Source organism: Triticum urartu, chromosome 2A, assembly GCF_056163025.1.
Source record: "Triticum urartu cultivar PI428250 chromosome 2A, HENAU_Tu73, whole genome shotgun sequence".
Classification (NCBI taxonomy): Eukaryota; Viridiplantae; Streptophyta; class Magnoliopsida; order Poales; family Poaceae; genus Triticum; species Triticum urartu.
The window spans coordinates 145064439-145089048 of record NC_141874.1 but is presented as its reverse complement, the minus strand read 5'-3'; the positions used below and the strand labels follow the sequence as shown (position 1 = coordinate 145089048).

Sequence of the window (24610 nt, the reverse complement as noted above, 5' to 3'; positions counted from 1 at the left end):
AACTTTTGATTGATGAACGCAATGGAGTCATTCCCGATGGCTCAAGAGCATTACCTTGGCATGTAAGCGTATATTGCCTCTGCTACCGAGCGGACCGAACCAGATTATGAGAAATTTTGGGAAAATGACTAAGGGGCTACTCGTGTTAAATTGAACAGTCCAAAAGAGTGATCCCAACCACAATTTTCACTGAAAACCTACAGAGCAGAGGCCGGCAAGCTTAACGGAGGTACACGGCGACCACAGCAGGCAAAAGAGAGCTTCGAACGCGTCCACCCCCTGAAAACAACAAGGGGGAGTATCACCATGTAGGATTCGCTGTGCACAAAGTGCAACAACGTACACATAACAGCTAACAATACAAATTTGCAAAGGAGGTGTGGTGTTTCTTTTCTGGTTTGATACAACGCTGTTGCGAAATTTCGAGATGATCCACCCAAACGTCTGCATCTTTTCACAAGATAGCAGAGACCGAGCTACCCAGATATACAGATTATACAGGCCAGTTGGTAGCCCACAAAGGATACCCAATAATACTGCAAACATCTTGATTCATTGCACAAGAAACAAAGAGGTAGTTCTTCCAAATTTTTGAACAAAAATAGAATTATCCCATCAATATCCAGAACCTATGATTAACTAGAACAAGTCCTCAAACCATGCCTAAAAAAAACACTTATACCAAGACTAATCTTTTTTGGTGAATACGCATTGTTGCGTATCATTTCATTGATAGAAGGAGTCAGTAGTAGAAAACAGGGTTTTAGTCACAGGGCAATATTCACATTAGTCCCGGTTAAGTCACGAACCGGGACTAATGTAAGCATTGGTACCGGTTCGTGCGGCTAAGGCATTAGTCCCGGTTCACCTGAGACCAGTGGCGGATTCAGGCCCCAGGCAGCCAGGGCCTCGGCCTGGGGCGTGGCTGGCTAGCACTTCTTTGGCTATAGGTATAGCTACAGTAATTTTTACTGTTTGACACTGTACATGCATAGTTTGCCTGGGGCGTCACTTTAACCTGGGACCGCTACTGCCTGAGACCTTTAGTCCCGATTGGAGACACGAACCGGGACTAAAGGGTGCGATGCCCTTTAGTCCCGGTTTGTGTCTCAAACTGGGACTAAAGGTCCCATTTTCAAACTCTACAACCCCCACACCCCCCCCCCCCCCATGGATCGTCTTTTTTGTTTTGAAAAAATCAAAAGAAAATGATAAAAACTTCAAAAAAATAAAATCCTTCGAGAGGTAGTTATATTACTACATCTACTAATTAGGAAAATTTAAAAACTTAAATTTGGACATGTTTTGCAAAAAATGTAGGGAAAATGTAAAACGGCTATAACTTTTGCATACGATGCCGGAAAAAAACATATAATATATCAAAATGTTCAGAACGAAAATTCGCTTCTGATTTTGACAGCCTATGGCTTGTTTGCAAATTTTTAGAATCCTCAAATTCTAAAAGGAAAAAAAGTTATGCTCAAATTTCAGTTTTTTTGTATTTTCGTTAAATCTGGTCAAACTACTTATTCAAGAAGTATTAGTGTTATTAAATAATTATTCAATAATATTAGTGTTACTAAATAATTATTTCAGTTTTTTTGAATTTTTGTCAAATCTGGTCAAATTGTGGTCTAACTATGGTCAAATTACTTATTCAAGAAATATTAGTGTTACTAAATAATTATTTTGGTTTTTTTGAATTTTGGTCAAATCTGGTTAAACTGTGGTCAAACTAAGGTCAAACTATTTATTCAAGAAATATTAGTGTTACTAAATAATTATTGTTTTGTACAATAATAGTTTCAAACTCAAACAGTAAAATGTGTGACTTCATGCTCAAGCTAAACTCCCGAGGGTTAATAGGATTGACATCTTATTATTGTTAGGAAAACAACAAGTGCAGACTTAAACGAAGAAGAATAGAACCCGAAAGTTAAGCGTGCTCGAGCTGGAGTAGTGAGAGGGATGGGTGACCGTTCGGAAAGTTAGATAATTTGGAATAATGAGGGGTGATTAGAGATTAGAGGTTAAATTGAGCAGTGATGAGGGGTGGGTGATTAGAGATTATATTATAAAATAATTCAGAAATTTGAAAATCGAGAAAAAATTTCAAAAAAAAAACCTTTAGTCCCGGTTGATGTTACCAACCGGGACTAAATGTGGAGCTCTAGCCAGCGGCCACGTGGAGGGCCTTTAGTCCCGGTTCGTGTAAGAACCGGGACTAAAGGGGGGGGGGGGCTTTAGTAACGACCTTTTAGTCCCGGTTCGAAAACCGGGACTAAAGGCCCTTATGAACCGGGACTAATGACCCTTTTTCTACTAGTGAGTTGAAAGAGTACAATAGGGGTACAACACATGACACGGACGCACACAGGCGTGAACATGATGCCCAGAGCAGAGAGAAGTGGATGCTCAGCCCGAACAAAGGAAACATCACAGCTAGACCTACCAAAACCGAACCAAGAACGGCAATGCCGAGCCAACAAGAATTCCAACATCGTTCGAGCCAAAATCGGGGACACCACGAGCTCGCAAGATAGCGCCTTCAAGGAGGACGACGCCGGGACGCCGCCGCTATCCGGTCTGGGAGAGTCGGACCTCAGGTTTCCCCTGAGCTCGAAGAGGGGCACCGCTTAAGGCCTTGGCAACATCTCCAAGAAGAAAACGACACCCACGAGCGCCGCCGTTGCCAGCATCGACAAGCCGAGCAGGGATCTCTCCCTGGCCTGAAGCTGAGCAATCCCATAGCCGCCGAGTCTGAAATCAAAGATGAGGAAACCAAAGTTGATCGGAACTACCATGTCAGGCAAGGGTTGGCGGGGTTGCACTTGTCATCGGAGGGTGACACTGCCCTTGAACCAACGAGCACAGGATCTGGCAAAAGGGGTGGCTTTGAGTCATACGGGGCGGGGCAGGCGACAAAGCGAACACGCGAGTGGGTCAGGGGCGGCGGCGGCCAACAACACCGGCAAGCAAGGATTGGAGGGACGCAGATCCGTGCTACCGTGGCCTTAGCCGTCGGGACGTCGACGAGCCAAGTAATCTGGAGGGACGCAGATACACAGTCGTCGAGACCGGGGCAGCCCGGCAGGACGCCGGCAGCGCGGGACACTGGAGGGACACGGGCCCGAGGCTACCGGGGCCGGAACAGCACCTGCAATAATCCACCACGAGGAGCCACGTGTCTGCCACACCACAGAAGCATCGCTGCCTCCACGCGAGAGCTTTCACCATGGCTCGAGGCAGGGGAGGGCCACCAGAGACGAGGGGGCTGCCTGCACGGAAGGCAGGCCACGAACGCCGCCGCCTCCAGACATAGATCCAACGCCCCGCCCACGGCCAGCAGCAGAACCAGCAGGGCTGGGTCACGTCACCGGGGAGGGGAGGGAGCTGCTGGGGGCGTCCATGGCCACGGCCAGGAGCGGCAGATCCGCCCCGCGTCCCCGCGCCCCCGAGATCCCATCTGGTGCCTCTCGGGTGTCCTTCTCCGGCTTATACCAAGACTAAAGAACAATAAGTATTTCTCTATTACTCCAAACTACATCATCCACAACTTCTATGATATCACACTTCACAAGCTCCCAGCTTATGACCATGAGACGATGATAAGCAACTGTAATCATGAACAGCTGTCAAATGTCCATTCATCACTCCCCTCTTATCCCTTGTGGCCATCCTCTCGCCGTAGGTTAGAAAGATGTCACCAAGATCAACAAGCCTTGTTTCCCCCGGTCATCTTCCAACTTCCTCAAACATCGCCACCCCCTCCTCATTACAGAAGTAGTGCAAGAACTTTTTGTAATCAAACCTCGGAACATCCACTCCACCCCACATTGTTCTCTTCACAAACTTCTCTATATGACTTCTTCACTGAGGAACTGCGGAACGGAATGCAACAGCTTACAGAGCTTCTATACTGAACTCGGCGACGCACAGAGCACGCAGAAGGGATTTTAACACAGCCATCGGCTGATCGACCAACACTCGACACCACACTACCACAGCAGTGAAAAACCAGCAGTGGTGGCTTCTCTACATTGCAGACAGGGCAACTGAAGCATTGCAAGCAGCGGTGGCTTCTCTACAATGCAGACAGGGCAACTGAAGCATTGTAAAGAACGTACACACAACCAATAGCAACATTACAAGTTTGCTGCTGTAAAAAGATAACGTTACAAATTGGCAACCAAAGTGTGATGTTTCTTTTCTGGTAAAGTACAACGATGTTGCAAGATTTCCAGAGTGATGCTAATCCAAAAACATACTCTACTATGTATTCACGACCAGGTAGCAGAGACCGAAGCCATCCAAATATCGACTCTACAGGACAGTAAGTCCCCCTCAAAGAATGTTCAGTAACACTGCAAATTTCTTATCCATTGGAGAAGAAAAGACAGACGGTAAACCGTCTCAACAACTCATCCTTAATGTCCACATATCTGTACAGATCACCAGAAACAAAAAAAAAAGATTTGGCTATTGGCACTTGAGACCTGATTAACCAAATATTGACGTGTCGGAAATTCTGAATCCTGTCAAGAGTACAGCTCACGCATGTTCAGCGGTGCCCGTATTATCAAAACCAGATGTTTCCTCTGTAATCTATTGCTGGACCTGTCCGTGCTGACTTCCATTGTTTCGCCTTGAAAGTGACAGTAGGTTGGTTGGGATTCCTCCTAGCTTCATTCCTCAAATAGTGCACCATAGCTTCCGAGTTATGGCATGGATCAGCGTGGACCAAGACCTCCTGAAGATTTGCAAGAAAATTGATACCTGAAGGCTGCCGGATGGAAGCATTTTCGAAGAAAGATAGCTCCAGCCTATGGAGCTTAGGTGCAGTGCCTTCCTCAAACCTCAGGTTCAATGCCTGGTATACGGCGAGATGAATGGTGAGCAGTTTGAGACTTGGGAACTCTGACGCAGAGAAGGTGAGTGCTCTTCCGGTGTATGCACTGTGATGCAACCTAAGGTAGAGCAGGCTTGGTAACTGAGAGGTAACTTTCAGGTGCTCCTCAGATTCCAATTCAGTGGCGCGAAGGGTCAACTCAGTTAGATTATCCAGCAAACCAATCCATTCTGGTAGCCGTCCCAACTTACCTCGGAAGTTTATGCTTTTTAGAAACATTGGTGGCCTGGATAGTGTATCAAGAATCCTGAAATTCATTACTCCGTCCGGTCGCCAAATCAGCAGTGACTGAAGGCAGCTGCTCAGTTTTGCAATGGCGGTGATCAAGGACATCCAGTTCATGTCGTCGTCAACAAACATCATTACCCCTAGCTTCCTCAACTGTGAAAGCTTCCCTAATTCAGATATGTAACAGGAAGTAGAGTCTGTGATCTCTATTTCTGCAAGTGTTGTAAGCATTTCTAAATTGCCAAGCTTGTTAGGGATGTGCATTCCCCAAAAATTGGAAATGGGAAACAAACCACTGTAGTTATAAACTCTTCTCCCTCCAAGTAGGTTTGACAAATTTGGCAGATTGGTAATGTGTGGAGGCAAATGCTTTATGGCTGTGTCCCTGACATCAAGTGTCTCCAACTTTTTGAGGTTTCCTATTTGCACAGGGAGTTCAGTGACATATGTACTCCGGAGACTGAGATATTCCAACTGAAACAGTTTACAAATATTTCTGATATCTCCATTCCTGGCAAACCCAGAACCTTCTAAGTCTAATATTCTAAGAAGTTTTATCCAAGCAAACTGTAACATTTCTCCATCAGCAAATATACTCAATGATCGGACATGGCTTAACAATTTGCTTGTGGCAATATTTTTGTTACTTCCTCCATGAATGGATAGCCGCCGAATCTTCTCTTGAGGAGCTAAAGTAGACTGTTGACCTACCAAAGTGACGAAATTCTCTTCAATTGATTTTGAAACAATGATCTCTAGCATTATATCATGAACTCGAAAGGTCTTGACCTTCCCATCAAAGCTCATTTCAATTGGAAGAACCATACTCCTGTTGAGTAATTCATTGAAATATTTCTCAGACACCTCCAAGGCACTTAATCCACGCTTCTCTGTCACAAAGCGTTCTGCTATCCATCTTCTCAATAAACTTTTCCTTCTGATCTTATAATCCTCAGGGTAGGTGCTTAAATATAAGAAACAAGTTTTCAAATGATATGGAAGGTCATCATAACTAAGCTCAAGAATTTTCTTCAGTTTTTCAAGCCAGGGACTGGTTTCCAGCTCCAAGCCAAGAGAGTTGTAGATCTTCTCCCAGCGATCATAACTGTACAAGGGTGTGCTAGCCAAAAGACCTGCAATGCTGACTATGGCCAAGGGTATACCACCACACTTTCCCAGGATCCTCTCTGAAATGTTTATGAAGGCAGCTGGGCAATTTTCCCTGTTACCAAATATTCTCTTGAAAAATAACTCGCTAGATTCACTACCATTGAGTTGTTCAATTTCGTAATTTCTGTCATACTCATGGAGGCAGCAGGCTTGTGCTACAGTTTTCATTCTTGTGGTAACAATTATTCTGCTTCCAGTATGTGAGTTAGGCAAACAAAATCGAATACCTTCCCATGCTGACATGCTCCAAATATCATCGAGAACAATAAGATACCTCTTATCTTCTAGATGCTGCCTTAGCATATCTGCAAGCTGTCCCACGTTCCATTCTTCCATGCCTTTGAGTGGGTCTACTGCTGGTGCTGGACCATTTTGATTTACTGGTCGAATAATCTGACGAAGAATGTCCCTTATGAGACCCTTCACATCAAATTTCTGGGATACAGTTACAAAAGCTCGGCACTGGAAACTTGCACTAGCTGTCTGATATGTCGTCATAGCAAGAGTTGTCTTTCCCAAACCACCAAAACCGAATATAGATAGCACCAGTAATTGTTGTACGTTTTCATCCACCAACCAATTCACAAGATTACTCTGACGCGCTTCAATGCCCACAAGTTCCGTTATCTCTGGGAAGAGTGCGGGGGTACGAATATCCAGAGAAGTAATATAAGATGGTGCTGGTTGTGCAGCAAGTGTGTTTCCTTCTGCTCCAGAAATGAGATGATTACCACCATACCTACGAGAAGAGTTTGTAAGTTATTGCTACAGCTCATACATAGTAGACGGGAAAGAGGAAAGAACTTCCATGTTTTTTTACAGCAAAAACACATTGTAGCTATAAAGTTTCGAAGGCTGAATTACTCTCATCTAAAGTTCACTCTCTCACATACAAAATAGATAATGTTTGTGACTTTGCACAATCTCTAAGGAGCAACTTTGGCCATTTTGTTCTCTATAAATATGTAAGTAAATGACAATTAAAATTTATATTGTGATTGTTTTTCATGACAAATCCAGTGGTAGTACAATTTTACTCAACTAATCTAAACATTTTTTTCTTAGTCAGTTGTCAAAGATAGAGAAAGTTTGACGACATGCTTAACAATGTCATCTATTTTGGGACACAGGTAGTATTTACAAAATTTTATCCAATAGTTGCAACAGTGGAATGAATCTTTTCAATTTTTATCACAACACCAGAACACATAATTTATACCTCCTCCAGTCCTCCTGCTACAGAGCTACCACATTTACCATGTTTCATTTAGAGGGAAATCATAAGGTAAATGCCAAGACGCATAAGAATTTTATATAAGGAAGGCAATTACCTTGAGTTTCGGTCGCTGATACTTGTAGCGCGCGCTTTCAGTTGTTGGATTTGTTTCGCAATCTGACGCCGCACCCTGACAGTTTGCATGAAACGGATGCATCTGTGGAAGAGCCCGGCAAGGCCAGAACCACTTGTGGTGCTGCCAAGGTGATATGTAAACTCATCAACGCAATCCTCAACATCATACGCGACCTCTCGCACCTGTTTCATCCAAACCTTAACCTGCTTCCTGCGGTTTCCCTCCTCAGCAAGGTCCTGGAGGAATGCTGTCATGCTCTCAAGCTCATCCTTCATGTACTCCAGCTCGCCTCGGATGCCTCCAAGGAGCTGTGCTTCTTGGATGAGCACCGCACCCAGCTTACATAATAGTATGTTAATGGCACCCCCACCAGCGCTAACAACAGGATGCTCCATCTCTCTATCAAGTACCAAAGGGGGATAAGAGTTTCTGCTGTTGTCTGTTTGAATGGGACTGGGCAATATGTGTGGGGGGCACAGGAAATGGTCCTCACCATCCTCCAAGCGAAGAGTCCAGGCCACACATGTATACTGATATAGTCCACACAAGCATCTTATGACTTTTCAATGATATGTCGTTGTCATATTACTGCCCAATGGTTCAAAGGGGAGAGCAGCTGAAGGACACCTTCCAGGAAATGTTGGATTCACGTTGTCTGACTTGAATGGTATACACCATCTTACCTCAAAATTAGGTACATCATCTCAAATCAAAATTGATAAGAACAGACCACTGGTATAAAAAATGTCAGTTAAATAGCATAAATCAAGGCGGTTATGTTTGAATCCAAGTGCCATTCACATCAACTTTAAATGATACTCACTGAAGCCTTTGTTTACGTCATGCCTAAAAACTTGTTTAGACCTTTAGGGGTGGTTGTTTATCTTTCAAGTGGTTATTTCAACAACTTGTAGGTGATTATTTACCAAAAGTAATTTATGTAGTTGCAGAAATTAACGTGCAACATTCTTATTAAAAAAAAGACTGTTCATTCAGATGTTCTGTTTTGAAGAAGGATCTGAAAATCTGAACCAGAGAGAATCACACAAAAAAATGCTAAGATATGAACCATGAAGTCATTTAGATGGATACGCATGCCACCTTAATGAATGAATGAGACTTCTTACCAGTGTGCTTTTGGTTGATTACTTGATAACCAAGCGATGGTTTCACTTGTAGGCTATGAGATTTCACCACATGGAGGCAGCTGGCTCGCTCAATCTTGCCCCTCAATTATTTATCCAATCGTACATCATGATGATAACAACAGGTCATTTGAGTCATGGAACCAATGACCATTGAATCAGCCATTGCTGCCAACAAAGAATCTTATGACTTTTCAATGATATGTCGTTGTCTTGCTGCCCCATAATTCAAATGGAGCAGCAGCTGAAGGAGCCTTTCAGGATATGTTGGATTCACATTGTCAGACTTTGATGGTGTGGTTCATCGTGTGTAATTTTCCTAATTAGATACATTACCTTATCTCGAAATTGATAAGAACAAACCATCAGTATAAAAAAAATTCAGCTAAATAACATAAATCAAGGTGTTATGCAACTTATATTTGAATCCAAGCGTCATTCATGTCAACTTTAAATGCTACTCATGGATGCCTTTTTTATGTCTAAAATTTTGTTTAGGCCTTTGGTGTGGTTGTTTCAACTATGAATGTTATTGTTAGGTTAGGAAAATCTTTTGAGTGGTTATTTCAACAATTTATAGGTGATTATTTACCACAAAGAATGTATGTATGTGCAGAAATTTAACTTGCAACATTCTTATTTCAAGAAAAACTGCTCATTAAAAGATTCTCTTTTGAAGAAGCATCTAAAAGTCAGAACTAAATAAAATCACAAAAAATGCTAAGATATAAAAGTCATTTGAACTTACATGCGTCATTCGGATGTTTAAATGAAATGGTTAAGAGAGGGCTGGAAGTGAACCGTGTATCCTCCTAATTCCTAAAAGAACTTACCAAGACACTCGGAAAAAAGACACATACTACCAGAAGTGCAAAGAGAATGGAAGCAAGAGGCAAGAATGCAAGCACAAAATATTTGTTTGTTCCTCAAAACTGTACTGTATTTGACACTTCTATGATACGTAATACACATCACACGCTCCTAGCTTCTGACTCCTGAGATGATGGTAAGCAGCTATAATCTTCAACTGTTGTCAAACGCCCATTCATCGCTCTCCTCCTCCTGTCCCTTGTGGCCATCCTCTCGCCATAGGTTAGAAAGATGTCCCCAAGATCAACATGACCTGTTTCCCTCAACCTCCTTCCAACCTCCTCAAACATCGCTACTCCCTCCTCATTCGAGAAGTAGTGCAAGAACTTATTATAGTCAAACCTCGGCACATCCACTCCACCCCACATTGTCCTCTCCACAAACTTAGTGGCCTCCAGTGTCCTCCCCGCCTTCACCAATCCGCCGACGAAGATGCTCTCAAAATTCACCAATGGATCCCTGCCCTTCCTGCCCCTCTTCCCCAAGTGCCCCTGAAGCATCATGATGTATGTGTGCATGTTTGGCTCACACCCACTGGCAACCATCTCCCTAAACACCTCAGTCGCCTCCCCAGCTCGCTTGATCCTCACCAAACCCTTCATCAACCCATGGTACAGTGCAATATCCTTCTCCTTGACACCATAGAAAACACTGTACCCTTCCCTCACCCTCCGCCTCGCCAAGAGCCCATACACCAAATCCCCAAGCACCTCTCCGTCCACCTCCACCCCTCTCTTAACCATTTCGGCCAGCACCATGAACGCTGAACAGGTCCTTCCTTCCTTGCACAGCCACGAAACCACAGCGTGGTAGCACGCGCCACCACCGCCGGCAGACAATCCCCTCCTCCGCATTCCGTCGAACACCTTCATGGCGTCAGGGATACGGTTGTTCTTGAACAGCGTCACCACGATCTCTTGATATGCCGCCGCGCCGGGCTCAATCCCGCGCTTCTCCATCCCGTTCCACACACTGCACGCGTCGGAAAACATCCCCGCGCGGCAGTACGCGACGACCAGCAGCTCGCAGCACCTGCCGCAGCGCGCGAGGCCGTACCGGTGCTCGGCTTGCTTGACGACCTTCTCTGCCACGTCGGGCAGCTTGCAGACGGAGCAGACGACGTCGACGATGAAGGCGAGCGCGCGGGGGCGCTGCGCCTCGGGGAAGAGGGTGAGGAGGGCGGAGACCTTGCCGACCTCGCGGGCGGGGGCGAGGCCGCGAACGGCGGCGCGGAGGGCCGCGTCGGAGAGGAGGCCGGGCGGGAGGGCGAGCAGCGTGGAGTGGAGCAGGTCGACGTTGCTGGACTTGGCGAGGACGTCGAGGAAGCGCGCGGCGGTGGCGGGGGAGTGCGCGAAGCCGTGGCGGGCGGTGAGGTGCGCGAGGAGGCGCTGCACGGGGCGCCAGGAGAGCGGGAACCGCGCGGACGCCTGGAGGAAGAGCTCGCGGAGGTCGGCGGGGGCGGAGGGGAGGGGGAGCGCGGAGAGGCGGCGCTGCAGGGCGGCGTCCGGGGCGTTCTGCTGCTGGTAGATGATCGTGCAGAGGCGGACGAGCAGCGCCGGGTCGGTGGGCCTCGGCGCGGCGGCGGAGGCGGCGGCGGCCTCCGGAGCGGGCGCTGCGACGGCGGTGGAGAGGAGGCGGCGGAACAGGAGGCGCGGAGGCATGGAGGTGGTCGCGGGTCGCGGTGGCTGAAAAGGCGGAGTACTGAAGAGGGCGCGCGTCGGCGCGAATGCTGCTCGGAGAGAATCGCAAGATCTTCATCATGGGCCGGTTTGTTTTGGCAGCTTTTCATGTGCCGATTTGTTCATGGTCAGTAAAGATTTTTTTACTGAACTTAGGTGAAATGCATTTTTTACACAGAGTGCACGTTAAATTCGTTCATGGTGCCTCACTCATCAAACATCTATTCCTAATGGAAGAGTCCTCACGTCACCCTCTCCATCGAACAATGCCTCCACCACGGGTCGATCCCAGCCCCATCGATTTTGTTCAGTACGGGCGCTCCTTCTTGCAGGTCGAGGGCGACAAGGAGCGCCGGCGTTCGTCGCAACTGTTGTCGAGTAGGAGAAGTCCGCCCTGCGCGTGCCCCACCTGCTCCTCCTCAACCTCGGTAAAGAAAACTTTGGAGCAAGCGACACGTGCGAGAGGGAGAGAAAGTGGCGACGCGCGTCCGTCTGAGGGAGGCGGCGACGCGGGCGAGAGGGAGGCGGCAGCGCACATCGTCGGAGGAGAGCTAGGGATTCGGTGGAGGGGAATGAGAGAATGATGCGGAGAGAGTGAGAGGAACGAGAGCATTGTGCGGCATCGGTGTCGTGCTACATTGGGAAGTAGTCGTTACGTGACAAAAAACGTGCATTGATCCAAAAAAATGTGTTATGTATTTTTTCAGCGATATATTTTGTTAAGAGAATATAATTTACATAATTTACAAAGACACTAGGGCGCTCAGGGGAACGGAGCGCGGACAGCACGAGCACAACTTGGAGCCGCAAGGGGCCTAGCGATAAGTGGTAGGGCGACCCTTCTGCACCTCCCGGCTGACGACGGACCTGGCTGCTCACTGCGCCAGATGTGCTAACGGCTGTTAACCGGATCCGGCCAAAACTGTAAACCATGGCGGGGAGTGGAGGGGACGAGTGACATCGCGGTGGAGGGGATAGGAGGCGGCAGTGAGCGTGGAGGGGTGGCAGCAGATCCAAGCCACAACGGGGAGAGAGATGGCGACGACGACATCATGAGGAGATATGGCGGTGGCGACACCGTAACGAGGAGACATGGCGGTGTCGACTTGTGCGGGTTGAGTGAGATGTGAGTAAGGGCTTGTGTCCGTGCAGCGAGGGAGTGAAGAGGGTGACCTGTTTATTTTAGAAAAGCCGGTTGTTTTTTATATAAAGGGAAATCAACTATTTGCTCCTAGAGAAGTGTAACATATTTTTATAGTGAACAATATAACATACCTTAAATAGTAAATTCTCCAGAATAATCATCGACAAGTGATTTATAAGTGAGCCTAAATTTATTAAAATCAGGATGCAACTTATACATATAAACATTTGCTCTACTAGTGGAAATGACAACGCACACGTTGGACAACAAATGGCAATTCCATCTTATGCTATCGATCGAGCAAATGGAAATCAACCACCAGCTAGCTACGTAGCTAGATTAATAAGCCGCGTGAGGCAAGAATTAAACTTAGACGTCGGTGCCGAGGATCGGCGCCTACAAGCTAGCAATCTCATACGCCAGTCGGAGTGAAATGCATGGTTGGTCCATAAATTCAAATTAAAAGCACACTTTAGGCCATCAACTCAAAATTTGCACAGATTAGGCTATAAATTGGATTATGAGCACACTTTAGGCTGAAAACGCTTCGCAAGGCCCAGTCATGCACACGTGGCCGCCACCTCGGCTCAGTCTGTAACGCACCTGCGAGATTCAGATTTCCAAGGAGGCTTTCCGCAAAATGGACGTAGCTGCAAAATCTCTCACGAACTCATTTTTCCCAATTCCCCGACATATTCTTCACGCTGCAGCCGTCACCGCCGTCGAGCGCGTCGGCCCCGGAGAAGGAAGAGAAGTGGCTATTGGGGTGGCGGCACTGGCGCATGTGCTTTAGTCGGCGGGACCGGCGTCCCATGTGCTGATGGCGGCAGGACCGGTGGCCCATATGCTGAAGATGGTGGGCGGCGGCCGCGGCTCCGGAAGCCATGGCGATGGACGGATTGGGCGCGTGGGCAGCCTGCTCAGGCAGAGGAAGCCTCGCACCCTCGCCGTTGCCTTTCCGCAGCGCCGGTCGCTGGCCCGCAAGGGTGCCATGAGCGCACAAGCTGCCGACAGAGCTCGCTGGCGCCGGTGTTGATCCATTTTTTCTTTTGGTTACACAAAATTCTGAACCTTTCGTTATATATTTGTTGTTTAGGTTGGCAAAATCCTTGCAATTTCTGGAAATGGGAACAGGAGTACAAGGATTGTGTTGGTAAAATTGGTCTGGCCATCAAGGATGTCAAGGATGTCTATCCTAGAGAAGTTGTCCCTTTCAATCATGAGCAGAGTTATTGTACTGATGTCAAAGGGCAGACTACTAGTGCTCATGTCATAGAGAAACTGAAGGTGCCGCTCTTGTGAAGAATGGTGCTTTTGATGAAGATGCTAGTGCAGCTAGTCAGTGCCCTGAAGAACATTAGGATCATCTTAATTTTGTGTTTTCTGTTCTTTTTCTTATGCGAAGAAGAGGGTGTATGGACAGTGAGATGTTATGCCCAATTTCTATGCACCTCCGTGTGATGTATCTGTAAACTGGTACATTAATGAAGGATAAAGTTGGACAACAGTGACTATTTCATTTGAATTATATTCTGCATTGGTGTACACTTTAACTATATTAGTTTCAGGAAATGATAATAACAGTTGTACAATCTTTAGGGGTATGAAAATCACAGTCATACAATATTCAGGAGATGAAAATCACAACTAATCTTCAAAAAGTCCTCATTCTTCAGGAAATAAACATGGCAGTGCACATAACTGTTGGGGAACGTAGCATAAATTCAAAATTTTCCTACGTGTCACCAAGATCTATCTATGAAGAGACCAGCAACGAGGGGAAGGAGAGTGCATCTACATACCCTTGTAGATCGCTAAGCGGAAGCGTTCAAGAGAACGGGGTTGATGGAGTCGTACTCGTCGTGATCCAAATCACCGATGATCCTAGTGCCGAACAGACGGCACCTCCGCGTTCAACACACGTACAGCCCGACGATGTCTCCCACGCATTGATCCAGCAAGGAGAGAGGGAGAGGTTGAGGAAGACTCCATCCAGCAGCAGCACAACGGCGTGGTGGTGGTGGAGTGTGGCAATCCTGCAGGGCTTCGCCAAGCACCACGGGATATGAGGAGAAAGAGAGGGAGGACTGCACCAACGAGAGAGATCAAATCGCGTGTTATGGGCAGCCCCTAGGCCTCACTATATATAGGGGAGAGGGAGGAGGGTGCGCCCCCTCTAGGGTTCCCACCCCTAGGGGGGGCGGCAGCCCTAGATGGGAAAGGGGAGGCGGCCAAGAGGGGAGGGGGAGAGGGAGGCGCACCAGGATGGGCCCTAAGGCCCATACCCCTTTAGGGTTTGCCCCCTTTCCACCTCTTAGGCGCCTTGGGCCCTTGTGGGGGGGGGGGGGTGCACCAGCCCACCTGGGGCTGGTCCCCTCCCACACTTAGCCCATACAAGCCTCCGGGGTTGGTGGCCCCACTTGGTGGACCCCCGGGACCCTCCCGGTGGTCCCGGTACATTACCGATAAACCCCGAAACCTTTCCAGTGACCAAAACAGGACTTCCCATATATAAATCTTTACCTACGGACCATTCCGGAACTCGTCGTGACGTCCGGGATCTCATCCGGGACTCCGAACAACATTCGGTAACATATACAAACTTCCTTTATAACCCTAGCGTCATCGAACCTTAAGTGTGTAGACCCTATGGGTTCGGGAGACATGCAGACATGACCGAGATGTTCTCCGGTCAATAAACAACAGCGGGATCTGGATACCCATGTTGGCTCCCACATGTTCCACGATGATCTCATCGGATGAACCACGATGTCAAGGACTTAATCAATCCCGTATACAATTCCCTTTGTCTAGCGGTACGATACTTGCCCGAGATTCGATCGTCGGTATCCCGATACCTTGTTCAATCTCGTTACCGGCAAGTCTCTTTACTCGTTCCATAACACATCATCCCATGATCAACTCCTTGATCACATTGTGCACATTATGATGATGTCCTACCGAGTGGGCCCAGAGATACCTCTCCGTCACACGGAGTGACAAATCCCAGTCTCGATTCGTGCCAACCCAACAGACACTTTCGGAGATACCCGTAGTGTACCTTTATAGCCACCCAGTTACGTTGTGACGTTTGGTACACCCAAAGCACTCCTACGGTATCCGGGAGTTGCAGAATCTCATGGTCTAAGGAAATGATACTTGACATAGGAAAAGCTTTAGCATACGAACTACACGATCTAGTGCTATGCTTAGGATTGGGTCTTGTCCATCACATCATTCTCCTAATGATGTGATCCCGTTATCAATGACATCCAATGTCCATGGTCAGGAAACCGTAACCATCTATTGATCAACGAGCTAGTCAACTAGAGGCTTACTAGGGACATGGTGTTGTCTATGTATCCACACATGTATCTGAGTTTCCTATCAATACAATTATAGCATGGATAATAAACGATTATCATGAACAAGGAAATATAATAATAACCAATTTATTATTGCCTCTAGGGCATATTTCCAACAGTCTCCCACTTGCACTAGAGTCAATAATCTAGTTCACATCGTCATGTGATTAACACTCACAGGTCACATCGCCATGTGACCAACATCCAAAGAGTTTACTAGTGTCACTAAACTAGTTCACATCATCATGTGATTAAGACTCAATGAGTTCTGGGTTTGATCATGTTGCTTGTGAGAGAGGTTTTAGTAAACGGGTCTGCAATATTCAGATCCGTATGTACTTCGCAAATTTCTATGTCATCTTGTAGATGCGACTACTACGCTACATTTGGAGCCATTCCAAATAACTGTTATACTTGGAGCTATTCTAAATTGTTGCTCCATTATACATATCTGGTATCTCTACTCAGAGCTATCCGGATAGGTGTTAAGCTTGCATCGACGTAACCCTTTACGACGAACTCTTTTACCACCTCCATAATCGAGAAAAATTCCTTAGTCCACTAGTTACTAAGGATAACTTTGACCGCTGTCCTGTGATCCATTCTTGGATCACTCTTGTACCCCCTTGACTGACTCATGGCAAGGCACACTTCAGGTGCGGTACACAGCATAGCATATTGTAGAGAGCCTATGATAAAAGCATAGGGGACGACCTTCGCCCTTCCTCTTTCTTCTGCCGTGGTCGAGCTTTAAGTCTTAACTTCATACCTTACAACTCAGGCACGAACTCCTTCTTTGACTGATCCATCTTGAACACCTTCAAGATCATGTCAAGGTATGTGCTCATTTGAAAGTACTATTAAGCGTTTTGATCTATCCTTATAGATCTTGATGCTCAATGTTCAAGTAGCTTAATCCAGGCTTTCCATTGAAAAACACTTTCCAAATAACCCTATATGCTTTCCAGAAATTCTACGTCATTTCTGATCAACAATATGTCAACATATATTTATCAGAAATTCTATAGTGCTCCCACTCACTTCTTTGGAAATACAAGTTTCTCATAAACTTTGTATACACCCAAAATCTTTGATCATCTCATCAAAGCGTATATTCCAACTCCGAGATGCTTACTCCAGTCCTTAGAAGGATTGCTGGAGCTTTGCATACTTATTAGCATCTTTCAGGATTGACAAAAACTTTCCGGTTGTATCACATACGACCTTTCCTCAAGAAAATCGCCGAGAAAACAATGTTTTGACATCCTATCTGCAAGATTTCACAAATAATGCAGTAATTGCTAATATAATTCCAACAGACTCTTAGCATCGCTACGAGTGAGAAAGTCTCACCGCAGTCAACTCCTTGAACTTGTCGGGAAACTTCTTAACTACAAGTCGAGCTTTCTTAATGGTGACATTTACCATCATTGTCCGTCTTCCTTTTAAAAATCCATCTGCACTCAATAGCCTTACGACCATCGAGCTGTTCTGCCAAAGTCTACACTTTGTTTTCATATATGGATCCTCTCTCGGATTTTATGGCCTCGAGCCATTTATCGTAATCCGGGCCCACCATCGCTTCTCCATGGCTCGTAGGTTCATTGTTGTCTAGCAACATGACTTCCAAGACAGGATTACGTACCAGTCTGAAGTAGTACGCATCCTTGTCATCCCACGAGGTTTGGTAGTGACTTGATCTGAAGTCTCATGATCACTATCATAAGCTTCCACTTCAATTGGTGTAGGTGCCACAGGAACAACTTCCTGTGCCCTGCCACACACTAGTTGAAGAGACGGTTCAATAACCTCATCAAGTCTCCACCATCCTCCCACTCAATTCTTTCGAGAGAAACTTTTCCTCGAGAAAGGACCCGATTCTAGAAACAATCCCTTATTGTTTTCGGATCTGAGACAGGAGGTATACCCAACTGTTTTGGGTGTCCTATGAAGATGCATTTATCCGCTTTAGGTTCGAGCTTATCAGCCTGAAACTTTTCCACATAAGCGTCGCAGCCCCAAACTTCTAAGAAATGACAGCTTAGGTTTCTCTAAACCATAGTTCATACGGTGTCATCTCAACGGAGTTACGTGGTGCCCTATTAAAGTGAATGCGGTTGTCTCTAATGCCTAACCCATAGACGATAGTGGTAATTCGATAAGAGACATCATGGTATGCACCATATCCAATAGGGTGCAACTATGATGTTCAGACACACCATCACACTATGGTGTTCCAGGCGGTATTAGTCGTGAAACAATTTCCACAATGTCTTAATTGTGTGCCAAACTCGTAATTCAGATATTCATCTCTATGATCATATCATAGATATTTTATCCTCTTGTCATGATGATCTTTCAACTTCACCCTGAAATTACTTGAACCTTTCAATAATTCAGACTCGTGATTCATCAAGTAAATATACTCAACATCTACTCAAATCATCTGTGAAGTAAGAACATAACGATATCCACTACATGCCTCAGCACTCATTGGATTGCACACATCAAAATGTATTACTTCCAACAAGTTGCTTTCTAGTTCCATTTTACTGAAACCGAGGATTTCAGTCATCTTGCCCATGTGGTATGATTTGCATGTCTCAAGTGATTCAAGACCAAGTGAGTTCAAACGGTCCATTTGTATGGAGTTTCTTCATGCATATACACCAATAGACATGGTTCGCATGTCTCAAACTTTTCAAAAACGAGTGAGCCCAAAGATCCATCAACATGGAGCTTCTTCATGCGTTTTATACCGATATGACTTACGTGGCAGTGCCACAAGTAGGTGGTACTATCATTACTATCTTATATCTTTTGGCATGAACATGTGTATCACTACGATTGAGATTCAATAAACCATTCATTTTAGGCGTAAGACCATTGAAGGTATTATTCAAATAAACAGAGCAACGATTATTCTCCTTAAATGAATAACCGTATTGCGATAGGCATAATCCAATCATGTCTATGCTCAACGCAAACACCTAATAACCATTATTTAGGTTTAACACCAATCTCGATGGTAGAGGGAGCGTGCGATGCTTGATCATATCAACATTGGAAACACTTCCAACACATATTGTCAGCTCACCTTTAGCTAGTCTCCGTTTATTCCGTAGCTTTTATTTCGAGTTACTAACACTTAGCAACCGAACCGGTATCTAATACCCTGGTGCTACTAGGAGTACTAGTAAAGTACACATCAACACAATGTATATCCAATATACTTCTATCGACCTTGCCAGCCTTCTAATCTACCAAGTATCTAGGGTAATTCTGCTCCAGTGGCTGTTCCCCTTATTACAGAAGCACTTAGTCTCGGGTTTGGGTTCAACCTTGGGTTTCTTCACCAGAGCAGCAGCTGAATTGCCGTTTCATGAAGTATCCCTTCTTGCCCTTGCCCTTCTTGAAACTAGTGGTTTCACCAACCATCAACAATTGATGCTCCTTCTTGATTTCTACTTTGGTGTCAAACATCGCGAATATCTCAAGGATCATCATATATGTCCCTGATATATTATAGTTCATCACGAAGCTCTAGCAGCTTGGTGGCAATGACTTTGGAGAAACATCACTGTCTCATCTGGAAGATCAACTCCCACTCGATTCAAATGATTGATGTACTCAGACAATCTGAGCACAAGCTCAACAATTGAGCTTTTCTCCCTTAGTTTGCAGGCTAAGAAAATCGTCGGAGGTCTTATACCTCTTGACGTGGGCACGAGCCTGAAATTCCAATTTCAGCCCTCGAAACATCTCATATGTTTCGCGACGTTTCAAAAAACCGTCTTCGGTGCCTCAACTCTAAACCGTTTAACTGAACTATCACGTAGTTATCAAAACGTGTATGTCAGATGTTCGCAACATCCACAGACGACGTTCGAGGTTCAGCACACTGAGCGGTGCATTAAGGACATAAGCCTTCTATGAAGCAATGAGGACAATCCTCGGTTTATGGACCTAGTCCGCATAATTGCTACTATCAACTTTCAACTAAATTTTCTCTAGGAACATAATTAAACAGTAGAACTGAAGCGCGAGCTACGACATAATTTGCAAAGATCTTTTGACTATGTTCAGGATAATTAAGTTCATCTTATGAACTCCCACTCAGATAGACATCCCTCTAGTCATCTAAGTGATTACATGATCCGAGTCAACTAGGCCGTGTCCGATCATCACGTGAGACGGACTAGTCATCATCGGTGAACATCTTCATGTTGATCGTATCTACCATACGACTCATGCTCGACCTTTCGGTCTTCTGTGTTCCGAGGCCATGTCTGTACACATGCTAGGCTCGTCAAGTCAACCTAAGTGTTTCACGTGTGTAAATCTGTCTTACACCCGTTGTATGTGAACGTTAGAATCTAACACCCGATCATCACGTGGTGCTTCGAAACAACGAACTGTCACAACGGTGCACAATTAGGGGGGACACTTTCTTGAAATTATTATGAGGGATCATCTTATTTACTACCGTCGTTCTAAGTAAACAAGATGCATAAACATGATAAACATCACATGCAATCAAATAATAGTGACATGATATGGCCAATATCATATAGCTCCTTTGATCTCCATCTTGGGGCTCCATGATCATCTTGTCACCGGCATGACACCATGATCTCCATCATCGTGTCTTCTTGAAGTTGTCTCGTCATCTATTACTTCTACTACTATGGCTAACGCTTTAGCAATAAAGTAAAGTAATTTCATGACGTTTAAGTTGACACGCAGGTCATAAATAAATAAAGACAACTCCTATGGCTCCTGCCGGTTGTCATACTCATCGACATGCAAGTCGTGATTCCTATTACAAGAACATGATCAATCTCATACATCACATATATCATTCATCACATCCTTTGGCCATATCACATCACATAGCATACCCTGCAAAAACAAGTTAGACGTCCTCTAATTGTTGTTTGCATGTTTTACGTGGCTGCTATGGGTTTCTAGCAAGAACGTTTCTTACCTACGCAAAAACCACAACGTGATATGCCAATTGCTATTTACCCTTCATAAGGACCCTTTTCATCGAATCCGATCCGACTAAAGTGGGAGAGACAGACACCCGCCAGCCACCTAATGCAACTAGTGCATGTCAGTCGGTGGAACCGGTCTCACGTAAGCATACGTGTAAGGTTGGTCCGGGCCGCTTCATCCCACGATGCCGCCGAATCAAGATAAGACTAGTAACGGCAAGCATATTGAACAAAATCAACGCCCACAGCTACTTTGTGTTCTACTCGTGCATAGTAACTACGCATAGACCTAGCTCATGATGCCACTGTTGGGGAACGTAGCATAAATTCAAAATTTTCCTACGTGTCACCAAGATCTATCTATGGAGAGACCAGCAACGAGGGGAAGGAGAGTGCATCTACATACCCTTGTAGATTGCTAAGCGGAAGCGTTCAAGAGAACGGGCTTGATGGAGTCGTACTCGTCGTGATCCAAATCACCGATGATCCTAGTGCCGAACGGACGGCACCTCCGCGTTCAACACACGTACAGCCCGACGATGTCTCCCACGCCTTGATCCAGCAAGGAGAGAGGGAGAGGTTGAGGAAGACTCCATCCAGCAGCAGCACAACAGCGTGGTGGTGGTGGAGGAGTGTGGCAATCCTGCAGGGCTTCGCCAAGCACCACGGGATATGAGGAGAAAGAGAGGGAGGGCTGCACCAACGAGAGAGATCAAATCGCGTGTTATGGGCAGCCCCTAGGCCTCACTATATATAGGGGAGAGGGAGGAGGGTGCGCCCCCTCTAGGGTTCCCACCCCTAGGGGGGGCGGCAGCCCTAGATGGGAAAGGGGAGGCGGCCAAGAGGGGAGGGGGAGAGGGAGGTGCACCAGGATGGGCCCTAAGGCCCATACCCCTTTAGGGTTTGCCCCCTTTCCACCTCTTAGGCGCCTTGGGCCCTTGTGGGGGGGGGGGTGCACCAGCCCACCTGGGGCTGGTCCCCTCCCACACTTAGCCCATACAAGCCTCCGGGGTTGGTGGCCCCACTTGGTGGACCCCCGGGACCCTCCCGGTGGTCCCGGTACATTACCGATAAACCCCGAAACCTTTCCGGTGACCAAAACAGGACTTCCCATATATAAATCTTTACCTCCGGACCATTCCGGAACTCGTCGTGACGTCCGGGATCTCATCCGGGACTCCGAACAACATTCGGTAACCATATACAAACTTCCTTTATAACCCTAGCGTCATCGAACCTTAAGTGTGTAGACCCTACGGGTTCGGGAGACATGCAGACATGACCGAGACGTTCTCCGGTCAATAAACAACAGCGGGATCTGGATACCCATGTTGGCTCCCACATGTTCCACGATGATCTCATCGGATGAACCACGATGTCAAGGACTTAATCAATCCCGTATACAATTCCCTTTGTCTAGTGGTACGATACTTGCCCGAGATTCGATCGTCGGTATCCCGATACCTTGTTCAATCTCGTTACCGGCAAGTCTCTTTACTCGTTCCATAACACATCATCCCATGATCAACTCCTTGATCACATTGTGCACATTATGATGATGTCCTACCGAGTGGGCCCAGAGATACCTCTCCGTCACACGGAGTGACAAATCCCAGTCTCGATTCGTGCCAACCCAACAGACACTTTCGGAGATACCCGTAGTGTACCTTTATAGCCACCCAGTTCGTTGTGACGTTTGGTACACCCAAAGCACTCCTACGGTATCCGGGAGTTGCAGAATCTCATGGTCTAAGGAAATGATACTTGACATAGGAAAAGCTTTAGCATACGAACTACACGATCTAGTGCTATGCTTAGGATTGGGTCTTGTCCATCACATCATTCTCCTAATGATGTGATCCCGTTATCAACGACATCCAATGTCCATGGTTAGGAAACTGTAACCATCTATTGATCAACGAGCTAGTGTATCCACACATGTATCTGAGTTTCCTATCAATACAATTATAGCATGGATAATAAACGATTATCATGAACAAGGAAATATAATAATAACCAATTTATTATTGCCTCTAGGGCATATTTCCAACAATAACATGCAGATTCATGTGAAATATAACATCATAGTGCACATGATTATGCTCATAAGCTTGCTTGATGAAATAAATATGACACGGCTACGTAGTTCCAAAAGTAAAGGTTCCATTCCCTAAAAAAAGTGAAAGGTTCCAAGTTCACATCACAACTTCATAGTTCCAGAAAGTATCACAACCAAATCTCCAATTTTCATAAGCATGACAGAAACCAGGAAATTAACTAATGAGACCCAAAGAGCAAGTGGTACAATCTTCCGTGTTTGATACTTCTCTCTCTCTCTCTCTGGCTGCACCATCTCCTCTTCCTCCACTTCTTGGTCTTCTTGTGCTTGCTCTTGGGACATCATCTACCATGTTTGAAGCAGCACCACTTGCTCCTATAGCATCATTAACTACAGAAATACTTCCTGTGACCCTGCTTGTACTTGCTCTCCTTGTAGTGCCTCTCGCTCTTGCTCTCCCTCTGGTAGTTGGCACAACATCATCAAGTATAGAAGTACTTGTAGTAGAGCTAGTTGCTCTTCCTCTTTCCCTTCCTCTCCCCTTTCCTCTTCCCCTTGCTATGGCCATCCCTCCCCTTGTTGCTATTGTTGCCCTTGGAGCAGGAATATTATTTATGTGCTCTTCAACGAAAGCATTGCTAGGCAGTGGACCTTTCCTTCGACTGTGAAAATTCTCCAACTCAGTGATCTGCAAAAATAATAAAGCAAGGATTAGTGGGAAGTAGTAACTGAAATAGAGTATTAAACAATTTGTTCAAATGATTATATGTACTTCTTCTACTAGCAGTTCGTCAACTAGAGTTTCACTGCATTGTGTTGGAATTAACTCAGGAATGCCCTCTTCAGGAACAATATGCTGAAAATAATGAAGCAAAGATTAGCTGCATTAAATATAACAATTCATTTAGCTCTAAGGAATAAAAACGATTGCTCTTTTTAACCTCTAAAATAGAAGGATCATCAATATCTTCTTCATTGTTTCTTCTTTGTGGTTGAAGTTTCAGTTCTGGATGTAGGATAGGGCAACCTGGCCTCTTGTGGTTAGGGTCTCTGCAATGGCTACAGTGCATCTTCACACTATGCTTGCTGAGCCTTGTACCTTGTTCTTTCTCTGATGGGTGCTCTCTCCTTTTATTTGCTTTCCTTCCGGCTTTCTTCTTATACAATGGTGCTCCCACTTCCCTTCCATTTGTCTTTTCCCAAAAACTTTTGTCCCTAACTGGCCAGATAGTGTGTCCATAAGTTTTCATATACTTGTCCCTTGTATAACAAGCTGCTATCCGTGTTTCGGGCTTTATTCTCTCCTCTCTCATGCAAGTAGCTGCATGAGAACATGGAATGCCTGTTAGTTGCCATCTCCGGCAGTCACAACTGTTTTGCAGCATGTTGACCTCATAGCTGAAGGATTTGCTCTTGACTTCGTATACTCCATGCCCAGATCTGTGAGGAAAACAATTGTTTGCATATTTCACATTCTTCTGCAGTTTGTCCATGATTTTGGGGCATATGTTGCCAGTCCATTTGTTCTCACAAATCCTTGCATACTCAACCATTCTGTGCATAAGCTGCATCCTTATCTTCTCCCACATACTAAGGATAGGAAGCTCTCTAGCATCAAGTATGTATCTGTGTGCACATGTAATGAAGAACAAGATCACTATAAAGAACATGAATGGCACAAAGAACATGAAC

General features: G+C 45.7%; 3 protein-coding genes across 3 annotated transcripts; all 3 read right to left on the bottom strand.

The window, feature by feature from the left end:
• Positions 1-4359: 4359 nt before the first annotated feature.
• Positions 4360-9375, bottom strand: LOC125536414 (disease resistance protein Pik-2). Its single transcript, XM_048699631.2, has 2 exons — positions 7639-9375; positions 4360-7046 (listed from the first exon to the last, which is right to left on the bottom strand). Exons 1-2 carry the CDS (start codon positions 8052-8054, stop codon positions 4580-4582), a joined length of 2883 nt encoding a protein of 960 aa, XP_048555588.2. The 5' UTR covers positions 8055-9375; the 3' UTR covers positions 4360-4579.
• Positions 9376-9703: 328 nt separating this feature from the next.
• LOC125536415 (Pentatricopeptide repeat (PPR) superfamily protein) lies at positions 9704-12227 on the bottom strand. The gene has a single exon (XM_048699632.2). The coding sequence runs from the start codon at positions 11333-11335 to the stop codon at positions 9776-9778; it is 1560 nt and encodes a 519-aa protein (XP_048555589.1). The 5' UTR covers positions 11336-12227; the 3' UTR covers positions 9704-9775.
• A 10870-nt stretch (positions 12228-23097) lies between these two features.
• LOC147984316 (uncharacterized) lies at positions 23098-24537 on the bottom strand. Its single transcript, XM_087539736.1, has 3 exons — positions 23860-24537; positions 23691-23774; positions 23098-23606 (listed from the first exon to the last, which is right to left on the bottom strand). Exons 1-3 carry the CDS (start codon positions 24505-24507, stop codon positions 23133-23135), a joined length of 1206 nt encoding a protein of 401 aa, XP_087395862.1. The 5' UTR covers positions 24508-24537; the 3' UTR covers positions 23098-23132.
• Between the last annotated feature and the right edge of the window lie 73 nt (positions 24538-24610).

Bases quoted from the DNA above. Each gene is read 5' to 3' on its own strand.
- LOC125536414 (XM_048699631.2), bottom strand. From the start codon at position 8,054: ATGGAGCATCCTGTTGTTAGCGCTGGTGGGGGTGCCATTAACATACTA. The intron at 7,047-7,638 runs GTAATTGCCTTC...CTCTTCTCGTAG, and splicing joins ATCAGCGACCGAAACTCAAG to GTATGGTGGTAATCATCTCA.
- LOC125536415 (XM_048699632.2), bottom strand. From the start codon at position 11,335: ATGCCTCCGCGCCTCCTGTTCCGCCGCCTCCTCTCCACCGCCGTCGCA.
- LOC147984316 (XM_087539736.1), bottom strand. From the start codon at position 24,507: ATGTGGGAGAAGATAAGGATGCAGCTTATGCACAGAATGGTTGAGTAT. The intron at 23,775-23,859 runs GTTAAAAAGAGC...CATTATTTTCAG, and splicing joins ATGATCCTTCTATTTTAGAG to CATATTGTTCCTGAAGAGGG. The intron at 23,607-23,690 runs GTACATATAATC...TTATTTTTGCAG, and splicing joins ACGAACTGCTAGTAGAAGAA to ATCACTGAGTTGGAGAATTT.